The sequence below is a fragment of the Castanea sativa genome, chromosome 4, assembly GCF_040712315.1.
Source record: "Castanea sativa cultivar Marrone di Chiusa Pesio chromosome 4, ASM4071231v1".
Classification (NCBI taxonomy): domain Eukaryota; kingdom Viridiplantae; phylum Streptophyta; class Magnoliopsida; order Fagales; family Fagaceae; genus Castanea; species Castanea sativa.
The window spans coordinates 13,394,197-13,416,673 of NC_134016.1; the positions used below are offsets into that span (position 1 = coordinate 13,394,197).

The 22,477-nt window shown below is 34.5% G+C and overlaps 1 protein-coding gene across 2 annotated transcripts; it reads left to right on the forward strand.

The window, feature by feature from the left end:
• The first annotated feature begins 4,939 nt into the window (after positions 1-4,939).
• Positions 4,940-22,037, forward strand: LOC142632143 (aspartic proteinase 36-like). Of its 2 annotated transcripts, XR_012843738.1 has the most exons (11): positions 4,940-5,452; positions 5,628-5,757; positions 9,066-9,313; positions 12,268-12,498; positions 15,588-15,750; positions 15,857-15,930; positions 17,635-17,722; positions 18,452-18,527; positions 18,805-18,876; positions 19,976-20,201; positions 21,599-21,733. XR_012843738.1 is itself a non-coding variant. In XM_075806559.1 (10 exons), the coding sequence occupies exons 1-10, from the start codon at positions 5,181-5,183 to the stop codon at positions 21,757-21,759; spliced, it is 1,515 nt and encodes a 504-aa protein (XP_075662674.1). In that variant the 5' UTR covers positions 4,941-5,180; the 3' UTR covers positions 21,760-22,037. The 2 variants fall into 2 exon arrangements, 1 of the variants encoding a protein (XP_075662674.1); XM_075806559.1 differs by lacking the exon at positions 19,976-20,201 and having other exon boundaries at positions 4,941-5,452; positions 21,599-22,037.
• Positions 22,038-22,477: the final 440 nt, after the last annotated feature.

Sequence of the window (22,477 nt, forward strand, 5' to 3'; positions counted from 1 at the left end):
TAGTATGTAAACCATGCATAAATATGATAATATGAGAGTACCTCATTAAATATACTAGTATGTAACCTGTATTTATGCACGAGAATAATGAATTGTAGTAGTGCTATTGATATTAGTTTGAGCTATTAAACATATAGGACATAGTTAAACTAGGACATTTGTAGGTACTAAAATAGTTTTTTCTTGCAATTTTCATAATATTGGCTACGCCAAGTTTCTTATTACATTATTATTATGTATATAATATTGAAAATTACTATCGGTTACTGCATATACAATATCAATTCACAAGTATTATCTGTGAAATTTTACTAAATACAACACAAAATAAAATAATAAATTGGTCAAATAGTATCTCTTAAATTGAATAGGGATAGGTGCTGTGGGGAGTAAAAAGACCCTGATGGGGATGTGGGCCTTTGGGCCATGCTAAGCAAGGCCGACCTACTCTTGGGTTTAGAATTTGTTAGTACTACGGGTCGGCCCATACGCCGAGGATCCGAGGATCCAGCCGAGGGTGAAATTCCCCTCGGACGGACACTGGAGAACCCGGGACTTCATGGTAAAGGTTAGGGAATGACACGGTCAAGACCAATGGTTAAAAGGGGAGAACTTTTGAATGTCCTAGAAGCGCCAGATGTTAGAGAAATACCAAAGATAAAGGCTGCCACCTCCACATTAAAGACCCTGCACCTACCACCCTGGCCGCATTAATGGGGAAGTGACACCTGAACAGTGGAAGGGAAACTTCTGGTTACTATTCAAAGGCACTGAGAAAAGAAATATCTAGGTTAAGGGGGAATTGGGGCAACACGTGTACAAAGATCAAAAAGAGGAGTATTTAAGGAGAAACCTAGAACAGGAAGAGAGGCTCCCTTTTTTGTAATCTAAAAAAGAAAAAGAAAAAAGAGAAAGAGATAATATAAGAACAGCTCTTGGCTTACGTCCGAGGAGGTTGATTTACAATATTCCTTGTTGTTTTCAAGTGTTAGCAATCTTTGACTTGTCATTTAATCCTTAGACACTTCTAACCTGGGTTTCAAGCCCACACTCTACAAATTCATATTGTTTAAGGCTCATTGGGCCTGAGCCCGTAACTGTTCTTGGGGCCAGGTGCAATTGTGCGCTTACAGGTGCATGAGATTGTTCAGCTCAATGACATTTTGTTACATTCAATATCTTTTCATACAATATATCTAAATAGAAATAGTATAAAAAATTTGCTCATTAGTTCAGAGAAAAAATAACAATAAAAATATAAACAATTTAATTTGTATGGAAAGCCAATGAAAGCAAAATCCAATTTTGATTCTAATGAACCTACATAGTAATGGTATATTACATAAATAACTTATAAATTTGAGTTGTTTTTAGTTATACAAAAAAAAAAAGGCTCATAAATATAAAATCATTCAAACTCTCTTTTCTTCTAATTTTATATATAGAGTTAAATATATGATTAGGGTTTTTATAGTTTATTTATATTGGAATCCTCATTTTATTCGCTAAGTTAACTCATTTGGCACAATTTTTTTTTTTTAAAAAACTTAAATTAGATGAGACATTGGCACAAAATTAAACTCTAATTTTTTTAAGAAGGAAATTAAATTCTAATTGAAATCCAATTTTCACACTGAATTAACTCATTTGGCACAAAAATTAAAAATTTTAGATTAGATAGGACACATATAAAATTAAACTCTATTTGAATTTGAATTTAAAATCTAATTGAAATTTTCTCTCAGTTTATGTATTATATGTATGCATTCTCCCTATTACACCGTTAAAAAATCTTCCAAATTAGACGTGGATACTTTTAGGGTCTCATTAAATCAAATTATCATCCCTTTAATAAAATTCTAGTTTTTGCATTATAGACCCAGTCTCCCAGATTGATGCCCCTTGTTGAAATTAAATGGGTAACATTCTTGAAATTGGAAATCATTTAAAATGCTTATTTTAAGCAAAAACGCTTGCATTAATATTTACGTTGTAGTCGATAGTTTCTCAAAAAAAAAAAAAAAAAAAAAAAACGTTGTACTCGATGAGTTTTCTTGTATTCTGGTCCTAAAAAACATTGATTTTCAGTGCATTAGGACTTTGTATTTGCAGACTTTACTGAGTTCATAAACATTATTAGCAATCATCCACTCTTCTATGATCATCCTTTGCTCTGATTTTTGTCACTTTTCTCTTAATTGGGTATCAAGGGAATCATGCATGCTAGTGAATTTGGATGGGAAACATGTATCTTAATCGATCTTATAATGAGTGCTAATCGCCTGTTGAGACTTGCTGGAATACCATTGGTTATCTTGCCCGCAGCTGAACGCTTTTCATGGGTGGGATCTGTAAGATTATCTTCTTCCTTCTTCTTTTTTATTTATTTATTTATTTTATTTTTTTGAGAATATGTTAGATTATTTATTTATGTTTAACATATTGTAATATTAAACGTCAAAAATATGTTGATGTAGATACTACAAAATTTGTAAAAAAAAATTGTAAGCATCTATTTTGATACGTCTTAGAAATTTGTATATATAAAAGATATAATAATAAAAAATATAGTCCAGCGTTGGATTTATTAAAATTGCCACTTTAGTTTAACAATTAGTTTCCAATATGATGTTTGCAAACGGAACCACAACACACCAACGTTTGGTGTGTGAGTGAGTGATATGTACATCGATGAGGCTACGGTTTTTGGGAGACACGAATGCAAGGCACACACGTGAGATGCATGGTGTGAGCAATATCTTGGTGTGCCTTACTATCAAGAAACTTTTCATGGTCAGTATTCACCTCCCTAGTCCCTATTAGCTCCATTCCATATAGTTTAATAGATTTTGGAGTGTAATAACCTTGAGCTTTTAGCAAGAAGTTAATCTAAACACCTACTTAAACAAATAGGTTAATCTAAACACATACTTGTTGGAATATTTTTATTAAATGCTGATTTAAGTGATTTAATAGAAATCAGTTTTCATCTTTGTTGCTAACGATTCATCTGATTTTTAATTAGCAAGTACCCTATACTCTCTCTCTCTCTCTCTCTCTCTCTCTCTCTCTATATATATATATATATATATAATTTTAGAGAGATAGAAGAGAAACTTCTATTCATATATATTTTCATTTAATAGAAAAATATTCATATATTTATTTTTTTAGTTTTCTCATCTTTTATGAAAATAATATATTCTTGTACATACTATATTTCTGGGTAAAAGAAAAGTACTATTGAGAGCTTCCTATCCTACAAGTGGTGTAGGCTTGAAGGATAATCTACGAAGGTAACTGGATCGTTGTATTTCGGGGGCAGTACGCACAATATTTAGTCTACTACATCGGAAACCCAGTAGACACATGTATCGTCTTAAGACAGTGACATGATCCACGCCTCAACCTCACCATCTAAAAATATATATGAATTGACGGCAATTTGCTTCTAATGTTATAAAATTACTTTGAAGTATCATCGAGGTAATAGTTCTCCATTGTTCTTTAATTTTATGGTAAATTCTAATTTATGTGATATGTGATTATTTAAATGATAATTTAAATTTATTTATCAATTATTGTTCTTAGGAACAACAATTGCTTAAACAAAAAAAAGGTTGTCCACTCTCCCTTAAAAGTGGCGATAGTTTGTGTGTGTGTGTGTGGAGTTTTTAGTGTATCTTTGTATTAGAATCTCATTTTCTCTTTCTTAAGTGTGTGTGTGTGTGTTTTTTTTAAAGGTTTAAATATTATTTTGGTTCATAAAATTTACCCTATATTTAAAAAATAATTTAACTAATGTGGCAAGTGACCTACTGGCCAGGCCATGGGCCAAATTGATAATTAATACTAAGGGTGTGTTTGTTTTACATGAAAACCAATTCTAGAAAGCATTTTACACCATTGTTTGTGTTTGGCACCAATTGAAAATACGGTCAAACTAAAAATGATTTACACTTTGACCGAAAAATACCCCCACACCTGTAAAACCATTTCCATAGTTATTTTACCTTCAAATAACATTTTACGGACTGAAAAAGTGGAGAGAGAGAAAGAGATGAGTGTGAAACCAGAGAGAGAGAGATCGGAGTTGCCGCTGGAAGCTCATCGACGCTGCCATCCAGATCATCACCACCCAAAATCGATCTCGTTCTCGACCCAAAGCTCATCAGCGCCGCCGTTCTCTTTCTCATTCTCGACTGCCATCTAGATCCACCCAAAGCTCATCGGCGCCACCGTCCTCCATTCACCGACCCATCCCTCATCCTCGTCCTCACTGACCCATCCCTCATCCTCGTCCTCACCGACCCATCTCCATCGACCCATCCCTCGTTTGAACCAACAAATACCATCCTCGCCGCCGTCGGCTCATAATCGCCGCCTGAAGCTCGTCGGCAACGCCAACACACAGATCAGAGCCTTGACCCGATTTCAAGCTCTCTCGATCTCTCACTCTTTCTTCCTCCCCTGCTCTGTTTGACCGAGTTTATAGTTTTATTTTGATTTTTGTTTCTTTAAAAAGTTTACATCTTGCAATTTTCTATTATAAATGTGTTTGAAAGCTGAGAAAATAGCCAAGAAAATGTAAGAAACCAATAGAAAATTTGTATTTTTCAGGATGTTACTAAACACTTGAAAATATTTTCTAATATAATTTTCAAAATGCAATCAAACACTAAAGAAATATTTTCCTTTCCCAAAAATATTTTCACCTGAAAATATTTTACACTCGAAAAATATTTTCCATTCAACCAAACGCAACCTAAAAAACAAAAAAAAACATTGGGCCTTGGCATCGATGGGCTTTTTTCACTTTGTAATAAATAGCCATTTTACACGAGCTAAAATATGGATTTAATTATTATAGTATTATTATATTTTTTAAATTTTTATGGGAACTCAAATGTGGATTATTCATTCAATAGGGTAGGGACCTTTCACAGGGTGGGCCCAACTACCCTGCGGAGACTCTTAACAAACTCTTAACACACCCCCTTGCAGCGCGAAGACTCAGATACCAACGCCATTCGCTTCATACCACCTATAAAACCAAAGTCTCTTCTCTTATATTTTTCTTCTATAGACTTAGCCAAAACCGAAAAAAGAAAAGAAAAAGAGTAATCAAATCCAAAAAAGAAGAAGAGAAATACGAATTGACGATCACTATTACGACGACTATGACTATGACTACGACTCCGACTCCGACGACGATCGCCATGGCCATAACAATATTGAGAAGAAGCTTCGTGGTTTCAACGGTGGTGCTGTTATTGTCTCTCATGATTACTGCCGTCTCTGCTCACACCGGCGTTCTCAACGTGAAGTACAAGTACGCCGGTCAAGGGCCCTCCATCACGCAACTCAAAGCTCACGATACCCGCCGCCAGCTTGGTATTCTCGCCGGCGTCGATCTCCCCTTGGGCGGCTCCGGTCGTCCCGATGCCGTCGGGTAAACTTTTCCTCAATTCTCTTTGGTTTCCAATCAAAATTATTATTATTATTTTTTGGTTTTGAATTTTGATTGGAAATGGTGTATTTTCAAAATTCAGGCACAATTGATTTTGTTTTGTTGAGATTGAGATTATATAAATTGATTGATATTGTTATTGTTGTTGTTGTTGTAGGCTTTACTATGCAAAAATAGGGATTGGAACACCAACACAGGACTACTATGTGCAAGTGGATACAGGAAGTGATATTATGTGGGTCAACTGTATTCAGTGCACAGAGTGCCCCAGAAGAAGCTCCCTTGGTGTATGCTTCTCTGCCCTTTCACTCATTTGTATTTTTTTTTTTTTTTTTGCTCACTTTGTTTGTTTTGACGTTAACATTTTCTTGAAAATGAATCATTTTCTCATTTTCCTATTTTTTGGTAGCCAACTTAAAATGAGTTGGAAAACTAACTTTTAATTTCTCTTATTTAGCTTCACCTGAGATATATAGAGCTACTTTCCAGAATAATTATTATTATTTTTTTGATACAAGAGAGAAATTTTACTCTAACTCTTGGAGGCTTGAACCTGACCCTTGTTTCCCACATCCCACAAGCATATGACTACCACATCAAGGATGTGCGGTGGTCTTTCCAGAAAGTTTTAGTGGAAAACAACTCTATTTTATGTCAGGCTAAATAAGAGAAGTCCTTTTGACCCATTTTTGTTTTTGATACTACCGAACACAGGAAAATGCGAAAACTATTTTCATATTAAGTTTTTCATTGAAACAAGCGGATTGTAATTAGAATAGTTAGAAATGACATGTCAATTAAGGAAGTAATTGAAGAGTATGACTTCAGATAGAATAGAATGAATACATGTGGTCAATGTTGACTAATCTATTGAGGGTTCATAGCTGACCCCAAAAGATTTGATACTAAGGGTTGGTTGTTGTTGTTGTTTGCCCAGCTTATTTATTTATGTATTTTTAGTGGATAATTGAGTTAGCTTTATTAACAAGCCACAACAAAAGATATAGGATTAGTTCTGAAACACCAGAACTCACTAGCAGCTACTTGGTAAACTACACTAGAGAATAGAGATAAGATAACTTTCCCTACTAATATCACAATACAAGCAACTAATACCATTGCCCAGCTTGAATGATGAATATTAGATTGAGTAGCCCCTAGATTAATGCAACTAATACCATTGCCCAGCTTGAATGACACATGCGACATTAGTAGAAGTAAAGCTAGTTGCATCATAAATTACTTTAGCAATACTTAGGGAATGAAGCATCCAAGGGTGTCAATTATCATGCCAAAGAAAAATTTAGTGTCCCCTCTGCACGGAGTACTTGATGAGAAGTCTAGCTACACCCTTGAGTTGTAATATATTTGCCCATCCTTATGAAAACTACCTTGATGAATTTTAACAACTAAAATTCAATGTTTCCTTGACTATATTCTTATTCATCTAAGTTTACTAAGGCTCCAAACAGATTTTCTTTTTTGTGTGTGGAAAGTAATATGGGGCAATATTCTAACATGCGATAATCTCATTAAAAGAGAAATTACTCTAGTAGATTGGTGTTGCATGTGCAGGAGTAGTGGTGACTGGTGATATTTTGGGAGCATTTGTTGTTACGTTGTGACATTGCGTATGAATTTTGGATTTATGCTTTTTTCTATTTCGGGGGTAATGTCTAGGAGTGTTGTTGGTGTATTATGTGGATGGAGAAATTGGTCTGGTAAATATTTGTCCTTTGTCTGGAATTTACCCCTTTGTGCCTCTTGTGGACATTGTGGACAGAGAGGAATCATCATACATTTAAAGATTTGGAGGTCTCGGATTTCAGTTGAAGTTCTCTAATGAGATCATTGTTTGAATGGTCGTGGTTTGGGTCCTAGTGAGATTCATTTTGCTGTTGATTTTATGATTCTCTTTCTTTTTGATTGTAATTCTCTTTCTTTTTTAATTTTTTAGGACCTTCTCATGTAGACACCCTGTGTACATGAAGTAGTTCCTCTTCATCAATAAAACTTATCAAAGATGAATTTAACTAATTAGAACTTTTACCTTTCAATAGATAATGGTTTGTCGAAGCAACCCATATAGAACTAGCTTTGAGAGAACAAATTCCATACAGCTCTATTCCATTAATATTTAATTATTCTTAGCCCTTGTCCCCCCTCTGTTTTGGGCATAAACCTCCATCTTGAGTTATCTTGACTCATCTTTTAGACACTTCATTATCATTCTACAGCATGCTACTGAATGTTTGTTCAATCTCCTTAATTACCTTCATAGGCAAGGTAAAAATGCTAGTTCAATACACCTGGATCCCATAAATCGTTGAATACAAAAAATTGAAGGATCCGTGCAAATAAAAGGCTTTCTTTTGTCCACTAACTAGTACCAGTAGTAATTTTATCTAATAAGGGTGATAAGCTACCACTATTTCTAAAAAATTTAGCGATGTTAGGAAATGATAAATTTAATCTTTAGCCATTATTCGAATAAAGCCCTTTGCGTGTGGCACAAACTCACCCTTAATAAAGGAGGCCCAACACATGGGAGTTGTAAATTTTTTATAGAGTGGAGAAAGGGTTCAAATCCAGGACCATTTGCTCTAATACCATTATAAATTACTACTTTTTCCAAACTTAATTTGTTAGAAAATGGTGAAATTTAAGCATTTCACCATTATTGTAACAAAGGGCTCAATCTTGGCTATGACATTACCAGAAATCAGAGGCAGTCCCAAGTATCTTACTAGCAATTTTCCCTCCTTGAAATGCAAAATAGACATAATTTGATCTTTGATTTCTTCCAGCAAAAAATGTCTATAACTTGCAGAGTGGTCATACATCTGATGAAACTCTTATAATGTTGCTTAAATTATTTTTGCTAGATTTCAAGTTAATAGCAGTGAACATCATTACATCATCAGCTAAGTTCAAATGAGATAGTTGTAATCTTTCACATTTTAGATGGAACTCAGTGTTTGTTTAGGAATTGCTTATTTCCAGTAGCTTGTGTGCGTAGTGTTAATTAAAAGATATAGTGTTTGATAACTTTTGTGTTAAATGTGTTACAAAAAGCTAAAAACTAGATTATTTTAAAAAAGGTAAAAGCTAGAAATTTTGCAAAAAAAGCTAGGAAAAAAAACCGAGACAAAAAGCAAAAAAAGCGAAACTTTTTTTTTTTCAACAATTGCCAAACGCACACTTAAAACCCTTTGCTTCTATAGCAGTTTTCTTCATCATTCTTGAGAACACTTTCATGGTAGTGACAAAAAAATTAGGATATGAAGGTTCTCCTATGTGAAACCATTCCTCCCCTTGAAATACCCCACAAAGTTTTCATTCACATGTATGGAACTTTAGGAGAAGTGATGCATTCTCTCACCCATTATATGAGTTGCTCTGGTATGTCAATGACAACAATAAAACTCAACAGAAATTCATTCCCATTACAGAAAATCATAGGCTTTTTATTATGTCTGACTTTAGTGTGCATCTAGCAGGTCCAAGGTCCCTGTGATAGTTTTGCACCATCTCCTGAGCGATGAAATTACACATTTGATTGCTTTGCTCTGATTCAGTGTTTCTTTTCTAACAGATTGATCTGTCTCTATACAATATAAAGGACTCGGCCACTGGGAAAATGGTTCCTTGCAATCAAGAATTTTGTGTAGAGGTAAACGGGGGTCCTTTAACTGGTTGCACAGCTAATGATTCCTGTCCGTATCTTCAGATATATGAAGATGGCAGTTCCACTGCAGGAGTCTTCATAAAGGATCTTGTACTGTATGATCGGGTTTCTGGAGATCTTCAAACAACTTCAGCCAATGGAAGTATTATCTTTGGGTGAGCTTATGGTTATACTTCTTTTGGTAGTGAACCTGTAGATATGGATTTTGTGTGGAAGTATGATCATGATTTCTTAGTGTACTCTTAATGTAATGTGATTTTTGGTATGCTTACCGAAATTTGTTTGTGTTACCTATTCATGATAGGTTCAGCGATATAAAGGCAATACTTCTTGATGTAGGTTTTTATTTTTTATTATCATTTTTTCCGTACTTCAGGTGAGACTGAGGGTCATGTTTCATATAGTTTAGAGATAAACTTGGTAGAGTGGTATCAGCCGCTAAAGATGATCTTTCTGGGTATGAGTGTGTATTCTAATTCAGAATATTCTGTAGCTTTTTCTGCATCCCGAGGCCTAGAATCTGAATGTTTTTAATGGTGATTCCTTGTTGGCGGTTCAGGTTTGTGTTGATCGTGTGAATTTGCTTTCTTCATAAAGAAAATCTTTGTAGGGCTTTGTGGAGTTTTGAGATTCTCATTGAATATCACAAAGTGGTGGAGATGTAAGTTGTTTTCAGATACTGTATTTCCATTTCAATAGTTAGCTTCCTGTGTTAGCTTACCCATGGAAGTGGCTCAACAAGTGAATTATGCAATCACTAATATAGTGGCTGTGTAATTTTGTCTTCTTTTACTTCGTAATTTATCTTGTAATTCTTGCACAAGATAGGTGTATTGTAATTCGTATATATGATTTGGCCAAGTCCAGTTGCTGAATTCTAAAAAGGAAAATGCTTCAGCCACACAATACACATCTTTTAAAATTTAAATTTAGCAATTGTACTTTTGTCTCAAATTTTGATTAATTAGAGTGCTATCAAAGTGTTTGGGAGTCTAAGATGCTTGTCTAGTTATCCTTTTTGGGAAGTTTAACAAAAATAGCAAGTGAAGTTTTAGAGGGAAAACTGTGGTCAAACCATGTTAGATAATAGCAAATTTTGAGGGAAAAGTGTGTGATTGAACCAGGTTAAATTCTTAACCCTTGTTGTCTTTCAATTTATTATTTATTGGATCTCTGTGTGGTTCCACTGGCCCTGGTCTCAGAATCAATGACTTAAGGCAAAATAGTCATTACAATTTGGTATCTTCTTCTTCTTCTTCTTCTTCTTCTTTTAATAGCATTTTGGTATCCTTGGGATCTGGAGTGTATAAGAGGAGATTAGTATGATATTTTGAGTCTAGTGATCTCTTGACATGGGTTGCTTGTACTAAAATTAGTAAAGGTGGAGCAACACACTTATTTCCAAGAAGATGAAGGGTTTAAATGGTTGAATTTGACCATGGTTGATATATGGGAATCTGTATCAAATTCCTATTTGGATTTGCTAGAGAAGTTTTGCAGGAGGTTTTTTGCCTGGTTATGGTATGAAAGGAAATTGTTTTCTTTCTTAGAAAGAAAATAGGTTTAAGGGAAATCCACATCTAGGGTTATGAGTAAAAGGGTTTGACAAGAGATGCTAGGGAGACGGGGTCACGGGGAACATTGATGGAATATGGGATCAAGGCTATGTTCTATGGCTTAGGTGTGATGAGTATAGTAGCTGTTTTCTAATGCTCTGGTGTAAAGTGTCAATTTGGATGCCTTGAAATCTTGTTCATTTATAATTATCTATACTTACAATGGATTGTTTCTCTCATCCATGGATGTAGGTGGGTTTAGATGAACTGTCTATTTGTAATTGAAGTTATGGTTTATCTGATCTCGTTGTGACTGAACATCTGTTGAGCCGAACAAATGGTATCAAAACTGATAGTTTGTTGGGTATATAATTGGCGTTTTGGCATCCTTTAGCCTGAAGTATGAGGAGATAGGCTACAAGAGCTTCGAGTATGATTAGCTAGGATGATTATTAAAGGTTTTTGTTGAAATAAAATCTACTAGATATAGAAGCTAGAAATTTTTATAACCAAGTCAAACCCAATCTTAGCCTAGCACTACTTTACCAATTTTTTTGAAGATTAGGATGAAATACATCGAAATGCTTTAAAATATTTCATTAACATTATTAGAACATATCTGATCATGTACTTCTCCATATATTTGGCATCAATGTGCTTTTACATCTCTCTCTCTCTCTTCGTTGTAAGATTTAGCTGGAACCTTTCATAAACTAAAGTAGGTGAAACATTTTAAAATACATGCACTCCAACACTATCACTTCAGCATAACAAGGAGCTCTAGTATATTTGGGGTAGGGTAGCTAATTGTTTTTTATTCTAATAATTTGCTGTATTTATTTTTTTCCAAGGATGTGTTTATGAAAAGTAACCATTATAAATCTCTTTCTGTTTTCTGATGTTGTTCTCTTTCCATGTGTGTTTCTCTCCCCAATGGGGAAGTGGGTGAATTTGTATTCTAGCTTTTTATTGGATAGCTAATACAGTTATGTGTTATTCTTTCTACAGGCTACTGTTACAGTATGGTTACTGAAATAAACTGTGTTAACTCTTTAAAATTAATCAATCAGTTCTTCTATAAACTAGCTTGCTCAGTTTATATACTCAGATTACCGTAATGTGTCTCATTTACTGTGTGCTTTAGCTACTAAAAACTGACATGGTTTTCATTGCCAATTTAAATATAGCAGGTTGAAAACTAAACTGCTTGTGAACTTATTCCAATGAATGTTGACAATATCTAAACTTTTGTTTAAAATTAAATGTCCTCTGGTCATTTTATGTTATTCTGTGCTTTGCAGTTCTTTTTCTTCCCTCTCTTAAATTGTTTTCTCACAGAGGTTTCTTGAATATCATGAAGTTCCCTTTGATGCTTTCTATTTTGTTCTAGGATTTATCTATTATATAAACTTCTTGAAATCTATCTCAAAATCGTGTCTGTTGCATGATGTCAAAAGGCCTAATTATCATTATTTAGTTGTATGGTCAATCAACAGCAACCTGTTCCTCTTCTCAGGGGTAATTAAGTGGTGTTTTCAATGTTTTTGGTGTAGGTGTGGTGCTAGACAAGCTGGGGATCTAGGTTCATCTAATGAAGATGAGGCGCTAGATGGGATTCTTGGTTTTGGAAAATCAAATTTGTCCATAATTTCACAATTAGCTTCTTCTGGAAAAGTGAAAAAGATGTTTGCTCACTGCTTAGATGGAGTAAATGGAGGTGGAATTTTTGCAATTGGGCATGTCGTGCAACCAAAAGTCAACATGACTCCCTTGGTACCAAACCAGTATGTGAGATCTTTTATGGGTGTTATGGTTGTCTCTTGTTCTCCTTTGTCTTATTTATAGAATCTCAGCAGTCTTTTGCTGAAAGCTTATTTGCTTATTTACTAAAAGTTGGTTAAAAGTATTGCTGTACCCAGAAAATGTGAGGTTTTAAAAATCTATACATAAGCAAATAAGCTAAAAAGTTAAAGAAAAAGATGTTGCCAAACTGACACTGTTTATTTTGGTTGTAATACTATATAACTGGTTTCTTTTAGCAATAAATTATAAACTAAAAGAGTCATAAAATAAAATGTGCCACATGGCTTTAGAATAGTGTCATAGCTTCCTTTGAGTAATTCAATTTTAGCTTGCAGTCATTTGTTTCTGATAGGGATACATGTAACCTAAGACAAGTTGAGGTTTAAAGAAGGTTGATTAATATAGTGGGAAAAGATCTAATGATGGATAATAAAGTGAAAGCTGACCCCTAACAGTTGGAAAATGCTTAACATACCTCTTAATGTGCTTGAAAAAAATGCAGCTATACTTGATTGTGCTTGAAAACAATGTGTAATTCTCAAGTACTTAGTGAACCTATTGCATCGCTTTATTAACAGTGCTATAGTGAGCTCTCAAGCCTGAAGTCTAATTATCAGGATATAGTTGTCTTGCTTTTACTAGTTTGCTTCATTATTTATGTGCTTTAATAAGTGCTTGGAGGCGGTGAAAAAATTTTCTGAGTCCACTGATATAATAATTGAGCTAAGATTCAAGAAGCTGGAGTGTGTGGATTGGTTGGAATTCTGTAGGTCTCTGAGGAGAGGAGGTTAAAAGAACTTTGCAGTATTAGATTTCATGATAAAAGGGAACCAATGCCGTAACTACGTGAAAATAAGAAGACAGCAGAGTCACATGTAGTCAAATAGAATTGCTATGTTCATCATTATGTATTAAATATTCAGATATGTTGGGTATTTTATATATGATAAAAGATCGGTTGTTAATGCTATGTTTATCATTATCTATTGAAATAAGTTGAGTGCAAACATCAAGACCAAATTTATAATAATTCAAAATTGAATAGAATTCCTGAAATATGATGTTTGATCTCTTGTGCATGTCAAGGATTGTTTCTTTGTTTGTGCATGCTCATGTCAAGGATCTCTTAAGCAATGCTTTATATTAAAATGGTGTTGACTTGCTTTGAGGTTATAACTGGTTTGAAAGTTAATTTGAGCAAGAGTGAGGTAGGGATGGGAGATGTGAGTTTTATAGATGAGTTGGCAGAGATTTTTTATCATAAGGTTGGGAGCTTGCCTATGAATTATTTGGGTGTGCCTTTGGATTCATTTATTAAGGCGTACATTGTGTGGAATCCCTTTTTGGAGAAGACAAAGCGGAGATTGTTAAGATGGAAGAAGTTATACTCATCTAAGGGAGGAAGAATAATACTAATTAAAAGCATGATATCGTGACTTCTTACATCTTATTATATGTTAATTTACCTTTCCATCCTTGTGGTGAATAGATTAGAGAAGTTGCCGAGGAACTTTTTCTCGAACGGGTTGAGGGATGAGCGCAAGTTTCATTTTGTGGACTAGAATATTGTATGTTCTCCTGTCATGTGTGGGGATTTGGTTTCCAAGACGGGAATATTTAATAGAGCTCTATTAGTGAAGTGACTAGCATTTCAGGGTAGAGGGGACTCATTTATGGGGAGGGTAATAGAGTTAAAATATCGCATGGAAGGGGGCGGCTAGGCAATGGAGCAGATGCATAGCACACATGGGTATAGTTTATGGGAAAAGGTTTGGTTCCAAACATGTTTGGACCCTTGGGCTCCAACCACCAATAGGAAGATGGCATGTATCCCGTCATATGTAATGAACATGACTTACTTAATTGGTTGGGTTAAGTGAGTCATATGCATTGCACATGACAAGAGCTATCTTCCTATTGGTGGTTCGAGCCCAAGGCTCCAAACATGTTTTGAGCCAAACTTTTTCCTAGTTTATGGAAAGAAATTAGAGCAAAGTGGGATGTCTTTGTCATGACTGTGCATTTTGAGGTGGGAGAAGGAGATGAGGTGCATTTCTTGCATGACAGGTGGTGTGGGGAGCACCTCTTGAAGGAGCACACCTTGTCTTGTATGGTGGATGAGGGCGTGTTGGTATTTGCTTATTTGGTGGGTGGTACCAGTGGGGGTGAGATGGATTGAAATGTTCGGTTCGTTCAACCTTTCAAAAATTGGTAATCAGAGCCTGTTAAGCCTTTGCTGATTGTTGCATTCTAATGTGCTAACTAGTGATTTTCGGATAGGATGCGATGTAGACTGCATGGGATTGTGGCGTTTGATTTAAGGTCTTTTTATGATGTGTTGCATGCCCATAGGGTGATTGATTTCCCATGGAGAGGTATTTGGTGTGCCAAGGCCCCAAAGAGGGTTGCTTTCTTTGTGTGGACCGCAGCTTGGGGGAAGATCCTGACCAATAATAATCTTTGAAAATGAGAAATTATATTGGTAGATTGGTGTTATTTGTGCAGAAAATGGGGGAAACAGTGGATCATTTGCTTTGTAGTTTGCTTATGTGATGTGGAGTTATATGTTTGGGCTTTTTATGGTTCAATGGGTGCCAAAAATAGTGGACTTACTGGTTGGTTGGCGTAACTGTTTTCGTAAATGATCATCTGGGGTTTTGAATTTAGCTCCCTTGTGCTTGATGTGGATATTGTGGAGGGAACAGAATAGTTGCACCTTTGACAAACATGAACTTTTGGAGTTTCAGCTGAAGATCTCCTTTATGAGAAAACTTAGAGATTGGTCCAGTGGAATGGGACTGAATTATATACTTACTGTAATAGAATTTATTGATTCACTTACATTTGCATGTAATCTTTTATATATATTTTAGGCTACCTTATGTTTTTTTACACGAGGTAGTTCTTCTGCAATAGAAATACATTACTATATAAAAATGTAATAGGTTACTCATTTCTCCTTCTGCATTTATGAGTTTTTTTTATTATTATTTTAAGCAATTTCTTCTAAGTTAAATCTTGGCCTGTGTAATTTCGTTGACTAAACTTTTTCTTCTTGCAAAATTTGTAGGCCTCATTACAATGTCAATATGACGGCTGTTCAAGTTGGTCAAGTTTTTTTAAATATTTCAATAGAGGTGTTTGAGGCAGGAGACAGAAAAGGGACAGTAATTGACAGTGGTACAACCTTGGCCTATCTCCCGGAATTGGTTTATGAGCCATTAGTAAGTAAGGTATGTCCATATGAATCATTTGTAGTGTACATGATATATTAGAGTTCAGGTTGGTTGACTTCCGTATTTCAAGTTGCCCACTTACACATTTTAGTATCTTTGTTAGATTATCTCTCAACAGCCAGGTTTAAATGTTCAAACTGTTCGCGATGAGTATACATGCTTCCAGTACTCTGAAAGGTATGTTGCATGTATATTGTTGTCATATGAGACTTTTGAATTAAGAGATGGTAGTGCTAGATGTGGTATTGATGGCTACAAGGAAAGAGGAAATACATAAAGAGATGGGATCTCAACCCAGTGGTGGTTTTGCTTCCCTACCTATTTATGTAATATTTTTTCAAAATTTTGTAGGAATTCTAATGCCCTTCCCTATAAAGCTCTTATAATATAGTGCCTAGAATGTTTTAGAGATTAAAAAATGACCGTTAGGGATGGCCTTGTAGATATATCTCCCAAGTTATCACAAGACTTGACATATGAGGAAACAATTTACATACCATATCTTGGATGCAACATGATGTAGAACAATGAGCTTGATAACAAAACTGGTGCACCACAAAATTCTCCAATGATTTTTTTTTTTTTGGGAAAAAAAAAACAGAAAAATAAGATAAACCTGGGAATTGGTTGGAATCAACACCAAGCCATTGGAAAATTCGAACTAAATTTTTACTTACCATAAACTTGTCTCCATAGTATTAAAATAGCTTGTGTTATTGACTACTAGGACTAAACTGTAATCCTAATTGACTGACTTGGGTCCAAGCCCAATTATTGAGTTTTGAAAATAACAATGATGCTAGGAAATTAAATAAAATACTAATAACCTAATTATAGCTAATAATCCCCAAAAAAGTTCAATTCTTCTCCAACAGTGTCAATTACTCACACTTCTTCATTGATTTGTCTGCCCAACCCCTGCTCCCCACACAAGCTTTGTCAGATTTTTGGTTTCTTACCTTAACCACCTACATGGCCAAGTCTCCCCCACTTATCTCTTTGTAGATTTTAATAGTTTTAAGTTTTATCTTTTTTTCCTAGGTATATCAAGTATCAACTATTGAAAACTTATTGGGGTGGGCATTACCTTAATTTTAAAGGCTCTTAACAAATTATATGAGCTTTGACCAATACCAGTTAGTCTAATGAATGCATAAAGTGGTAACCTGAAAGGGTAAACCATTATTGACTACTACCAAAATATTTCATTCCCTTGGCCAAATCAAAATGCCCTCTGGTCTGGTATTTAGTATTTACAACTTTGGCCAATGGTGTCAGAGAATAACAACAGTGAGGGATTGGAGTTTGTTCTGATACCAAAATTGATGCAGAATGAATTTGATATCAAAACTAATGCAGCACAAAATTCTGAAAAGAAATTTTTAGGAAAAACCAAATAGAAAAATAAGATAAACCTAGGAATTAGCACCTAGGGTTGATTGGAATTAGCGCCAATCCATTGGAAAATTTTTAATTTTTATTTGTCATAAACTTGTCTCCTTAGGAGTACATTGTACAATAATATGCTTATATTGACAACTAGGACTTAACCGTAATCCTAATTGACTTGGGTCCAAACCCAATTATTGAATTACAAAAGTAAACTTGACTGTAGAAATTTAAATAACCTGTGTCTTGTATCTTGTTATTTTTGGGCCACCTTCATTCATGGTTGATCCTAAAGATTTATTCTTTTATCTCTCAAGCCTTCCAATTCCTTTTGGCTTGATATAACTTCATGTATCATTGTTGATGCTATAATGTTTTGACAATTGAGACTTATCAAAACAAAAGAAAAAGTTCTTACAATTGAGAATAATGTGTAAACATTGTGCTATAGTTTATTTAACTTTAATTTGTGAGTTTTGCTTTTAATTGCAGCATTGATGATGGATTCCCACCTGTTGTATTTCATTTTGAGAACTCACTCTCATTGAAGGTTTATCCGCATGAGTATCTATTCTCCTTAGTAAGTATATCAAACAAGTTAATAAAGCTGCTCTTTAGATATGTTTGTTTCTACATTTTACTTGCTTTCTTCTTGGTCTTCTCTTTCTATGTTTCTGTACATTCTTATCTTTTTTGCTGGGTGACCTGCCCCTTCTGCTCATTTTTAACCTTCTTGCCTCAATCTGTGAGAAGTAATACTTCTTAATGCCTCAAAATTTAACTTTTGGATTTTTTTTTTAAAGTATATATAAAATACACTTGTTTTCTCTGTGCTTTCAAGCTCCCTTGGTAACTGAAAATTAAAAACACCTCTTTGCTTGTTTTTAGTTTCCTTTGTAAATTGAGATGTGGAAACCGTTTTTGTTTTCTATTTGTTTTCAGTTACCAAACAAGTTTTCAAGTCTATAATATAGAAAAGATCTTTTGAAAATAGAAAACTTGGAGAAAAAAATAGTTACCAAACATACCCTTACCTTTTGAAAAGTGTGGATTTCTCAAGATTTCTAGATTTCTCAAAGTATTTAAAATTCCGGTTTTCACAAATATTATGTAAATGAAACACAACCTACCTTGGGAGATTTCCTGCTTTTTTTATTTTTTTATTTTTTATCATTACTCTAGCCAATCTTGTATATGCTTGAATTTCTTGTCTTGTAGCATTTGTTATTTTCAGATTTCCCATTTTCTTAAATTCTGTTGCCTTTTAATCTATGTCAATCAGTTAGTTTACTATTGTGGATCTTTACAGGAAAGTTTATGGTGTATTGGTTGGCAAAACAGTGGGAGGCAATCCAGAGATAGGATGAACTTGACCCTTTTGGGAGGTATAGCCCAAATATTTGTTTATTTCAGTGGTAACTCTTGGCCAAGTACTTTTGCTGCATGATTGCCATAGAGCATTGGAATCATTAATTTGCCATCTCTCACGTCTGGGGGTTTGACACTTTAATCTAAGTTTCATTATTGAAAGAGTGAAAACATTCCCCCTTTTTCCTGAAATTCAATTCCAATTGAACACTGGCAGGAACACAAGTATTGACTTTATAAAGCTCCACTGGCATGATCAATGGAAATATAATTTCTTCTTTTGTTTTTTTGTAGATCTAGTCCTTTCAAATAAGCTAGTGGTGTATGATCTTGAGAATCAAGTCATTGGATGGACTGAATATAACTGTAAGTTTCATGTTATTTTCCCTTCATTCTATTCCAATTTTGTGTTGTATTTTATTTTAATTCAAATTGTAGGTTAGTATATGTTAGGCCTAGCAGCATATAGTCAGGCCCTTATTGCTTGATTTTGTGGAGACCATTGAAGTCTTCTTAGTTCTTACACTTGTGAAATTTGCATGTAATGCATGACAATTTGTGATGTGAATTTTCATAACCTGTGGTCCACTTCTTTCACCGAAGCAAAGGGTAGGGGTGGGATTGTGTCAGGGAAGGTCTTAGCTTTTGAACTTGCATAGACGTTGGTAACTTAGAACAGTTATTATTCGTGAAGAAGTAGCGGCCATGGATTTTCCGCAAGGAAGCACAGGTGCACCGTTTTGGCTGGCGCACCTGCTTCAGATTCGTGTGGACGCGGCTACACATGCGTCCCTTGCTGAATTTTTTTTTTTCTATGCGGCCCAATTTGGTTCGATTCAGTCCGAAATAGAATCCTATTCAGACCGATATGGGCTGAAGTACTTATTAAAAAAAAAAAGGAAAAGATGTGATTAAAACAAACTGTTTTGTCGGCAGACTTTAAAGGAAACAAAACCCTACATTCATCTCAATTCTCTCTTGATCTCTCTGTCTCCTTTCTCTCTCTTTTGGATCCGCGGCCTCTAGCTCTCCTTCCGTCTCTCCTTCGCCTCACTGACCCACAACTCACTCGCCCAACTCTCCATAAAATCTCAAACCTCAAACCTTTGTAAAATCTCAAACATTAGAACTTGTATTCTAATTTTTGAATATCATGTAATGGCTATGTATTCAGTATTCACTTTATTATCTACTAACTACTATTTCTCTTAAATTGATATATGTTTACCATTATATGAAAAAAATGCTTAGGAATATGTAGAAAATAAAAATAAAAATATATTTAATAATTAATTTATAAATGTATCCTGTCGCACCTGTGTCCTACTTTTTCAAAAATTGCTGTCTCATTGCATCGCATCCGCATCTGCATCCGCACCCACACCCGAACTCAAATCCGCACCCGTGCTTCTGAGATTTTCCGTCATAGCTTCATTTTTACTTTTTTTTTTTTTTTTTTTTAAAGTACAAAACTTCATTGAAAATAAGGGAAAATAAGGAACCAAAGCACACAGATAGTGTGATATGGAACCAGCAATACATCAAAACTATGGAGTATGGAAAGTATAACTATCAAGCAAATCAGTCAAAGAAACAATGGCAAAGACACCTGAAGCATTTGCCCACTTCAGCAATATCAGGAGGAAAGAAAGATTCAAGTCATTGTTTGATCTCTCATTTTCTTCAAAAGTGTAAGATTTGAAGTTTTTTTTCCATCCCTATGGCATTCTATGAAGGGTTTTGTTGCTCTTCTGATGGGTGAAATTTGTGTTTTTAAAAGTCATTTATACCCAATAGTGTAATTTGATTAAAAAAAATTGCAATATTGATTAGTGTATATTACAAAATGTACAGGTTTTAGTTGTCATGTCTAATTCAGCCCTGGGTAATGTTACTGACATTAAAGCTCTTAAGCCCTGACTAGTGTAAAACTTTCTTATGAATTTAATCATTCTTGTAGCAATTTGTCATACACCAGTCTTTTCTGAACATGCATTGAAATTGACCTGTATACAGAACTCTGTGAGAAAATTAATTCCCAAGTTAGCTTTGTGATTTAGTTACTAGACCTAAATTTATTTCAACTTGACATGTTAATGCTTAGTTGTGAAAAGAACAAAAATGTATAATTTTGTTTTATCTCAGTGTTGCCTTTGCCTTAGTGCAACAGTAAGATTCTTAAAGATTTTAAATCGCAGTGGACAGGTTTGATTCTGAAGAGTGGCTACTTTATGCAAAATTGCTGAATGTTAGGACAGGTTTTGGTGTAACCAAAATTAGTTAGTGGTCTTTACTTTGTTGTTGGCTTTGTGGAATCCAAAGAAGTTCTGGCTTTTGTTGATTAATGATGGGATACAAATATTCATCCAATGATTTCTCTTGATGCAATATTAAGAGAAGCAAGCAATTGTTTCATGAATTTGGTGGATTAAGAATCTATAGTCATCTGGTTTGCATAATTATTTGTTTACATGACAATCAAATCATGGTTAATAATTTCCTTGAACTAAAACAAATTATTATTAGAATAATAGTTAAGGAATTAAATTCACCCCATCTTATCAGTGTGACGAGTGGTAATTCATTGTGATATGAAAGTAGGTGATCTTGAATTCGAACCATGTCTCCATGTACCGACCATTTAAAAATTATTTCATGTGTTGGGCCTCATGTATTGAAGGGTATTGAAGAGTTTGGATCCACACATGAAGGTCAAATGAGAATAATGGTAAAAGTGATTTAATTTACCATTTCTTGCGAGTTTAAGTTTTTGAGACAAGTGATAATTTTTCAATTACATTGCATGAATTTCAAAACTCTAATCTTAGATGGAGCTCTAGAGTTCTACTTTGCCAGACGAATAGCTTTTGGTTTTACCCTTCACAACCTTATATGAAGAATAGTAATTCTGTTTTGTCTTGTGAGTTGTGACCCTAAGTTGGAAGAAAGTTTGACAAAGTTCACTGTAAATTTGTCATTGTAATTATCAAGGAATTATAAAAAAAACTGTTGCCGACAAATTGCTAATGTTATAATGTTATTTTTTCTATTTTGGTTTGTTGTTTGATTTAAGATTGGTTTATTTCAGGCTCTTCAAACATTAAGGTGCTGGATGATCAAACTGGAACAATACATTTAGTAGGTTCCCACTATCTTGCTTCTGCTTGCAGTTTGAATATTCGATGGGCTATAGTTTTGTTGTTTCTAAGTATGTTGTTGCACTATATCTTCACTGAAATTCTACTATAGGTTTCAGCTAATAGAAAGTATCAGTTGTTGATATATGAAAAACAAAATTTGAATATAAATAGAAAATAATTAGATTTATTGATAAGATTATGCCACCACATACTTTTCTCAGTTGTGTATCCATTTTCATGCCTGATGTGGAAACAAACTGGGATTATTCATTGTACCAATGCTTCACAGTGGGTTACATTTTTCTACCCATAGTGAATATGTGGAAATATACGAAAGCTTAGAACCGGCTTTGAGTTTTGTAAGTAAATATGGTTTAAACTTTTTAATTTCTGGTAGAAGTTTAATTAGTTGATTGCAGTTATATAAATTTTAATAAGGATTGAAATTCAGCTCAAGAGCTTTGGCGACTTGTTACTCAAATCTAATGTTCAACAATACACGAAAAAAATACTTAGAAGGGCCTAGTGATATGCTTTCAAAAGGCTTCACTTGTTGCGTCATAACGCTTCAAAATGTAATGAAATTGAGCAATGGAACTCAAACTCGTAGATCTTATCTGGTGAAGGATCAAGGTGCCAGTGATTCGGAGACAGATGGCGGAGATTTGCTTTTGGTAGTCTTGGATTTCGGCTTTCCCGTAGGTTTTAAGGAGAAATTGTAAGGTCTTCAATCCTCATGGTGGACAAATGATGTGGTCTACCATTTCATTAAAAGACTCGTATCTTTTTAAAATTGCTCAGTCATAATTAAAAAAAAAAAAAAAAAA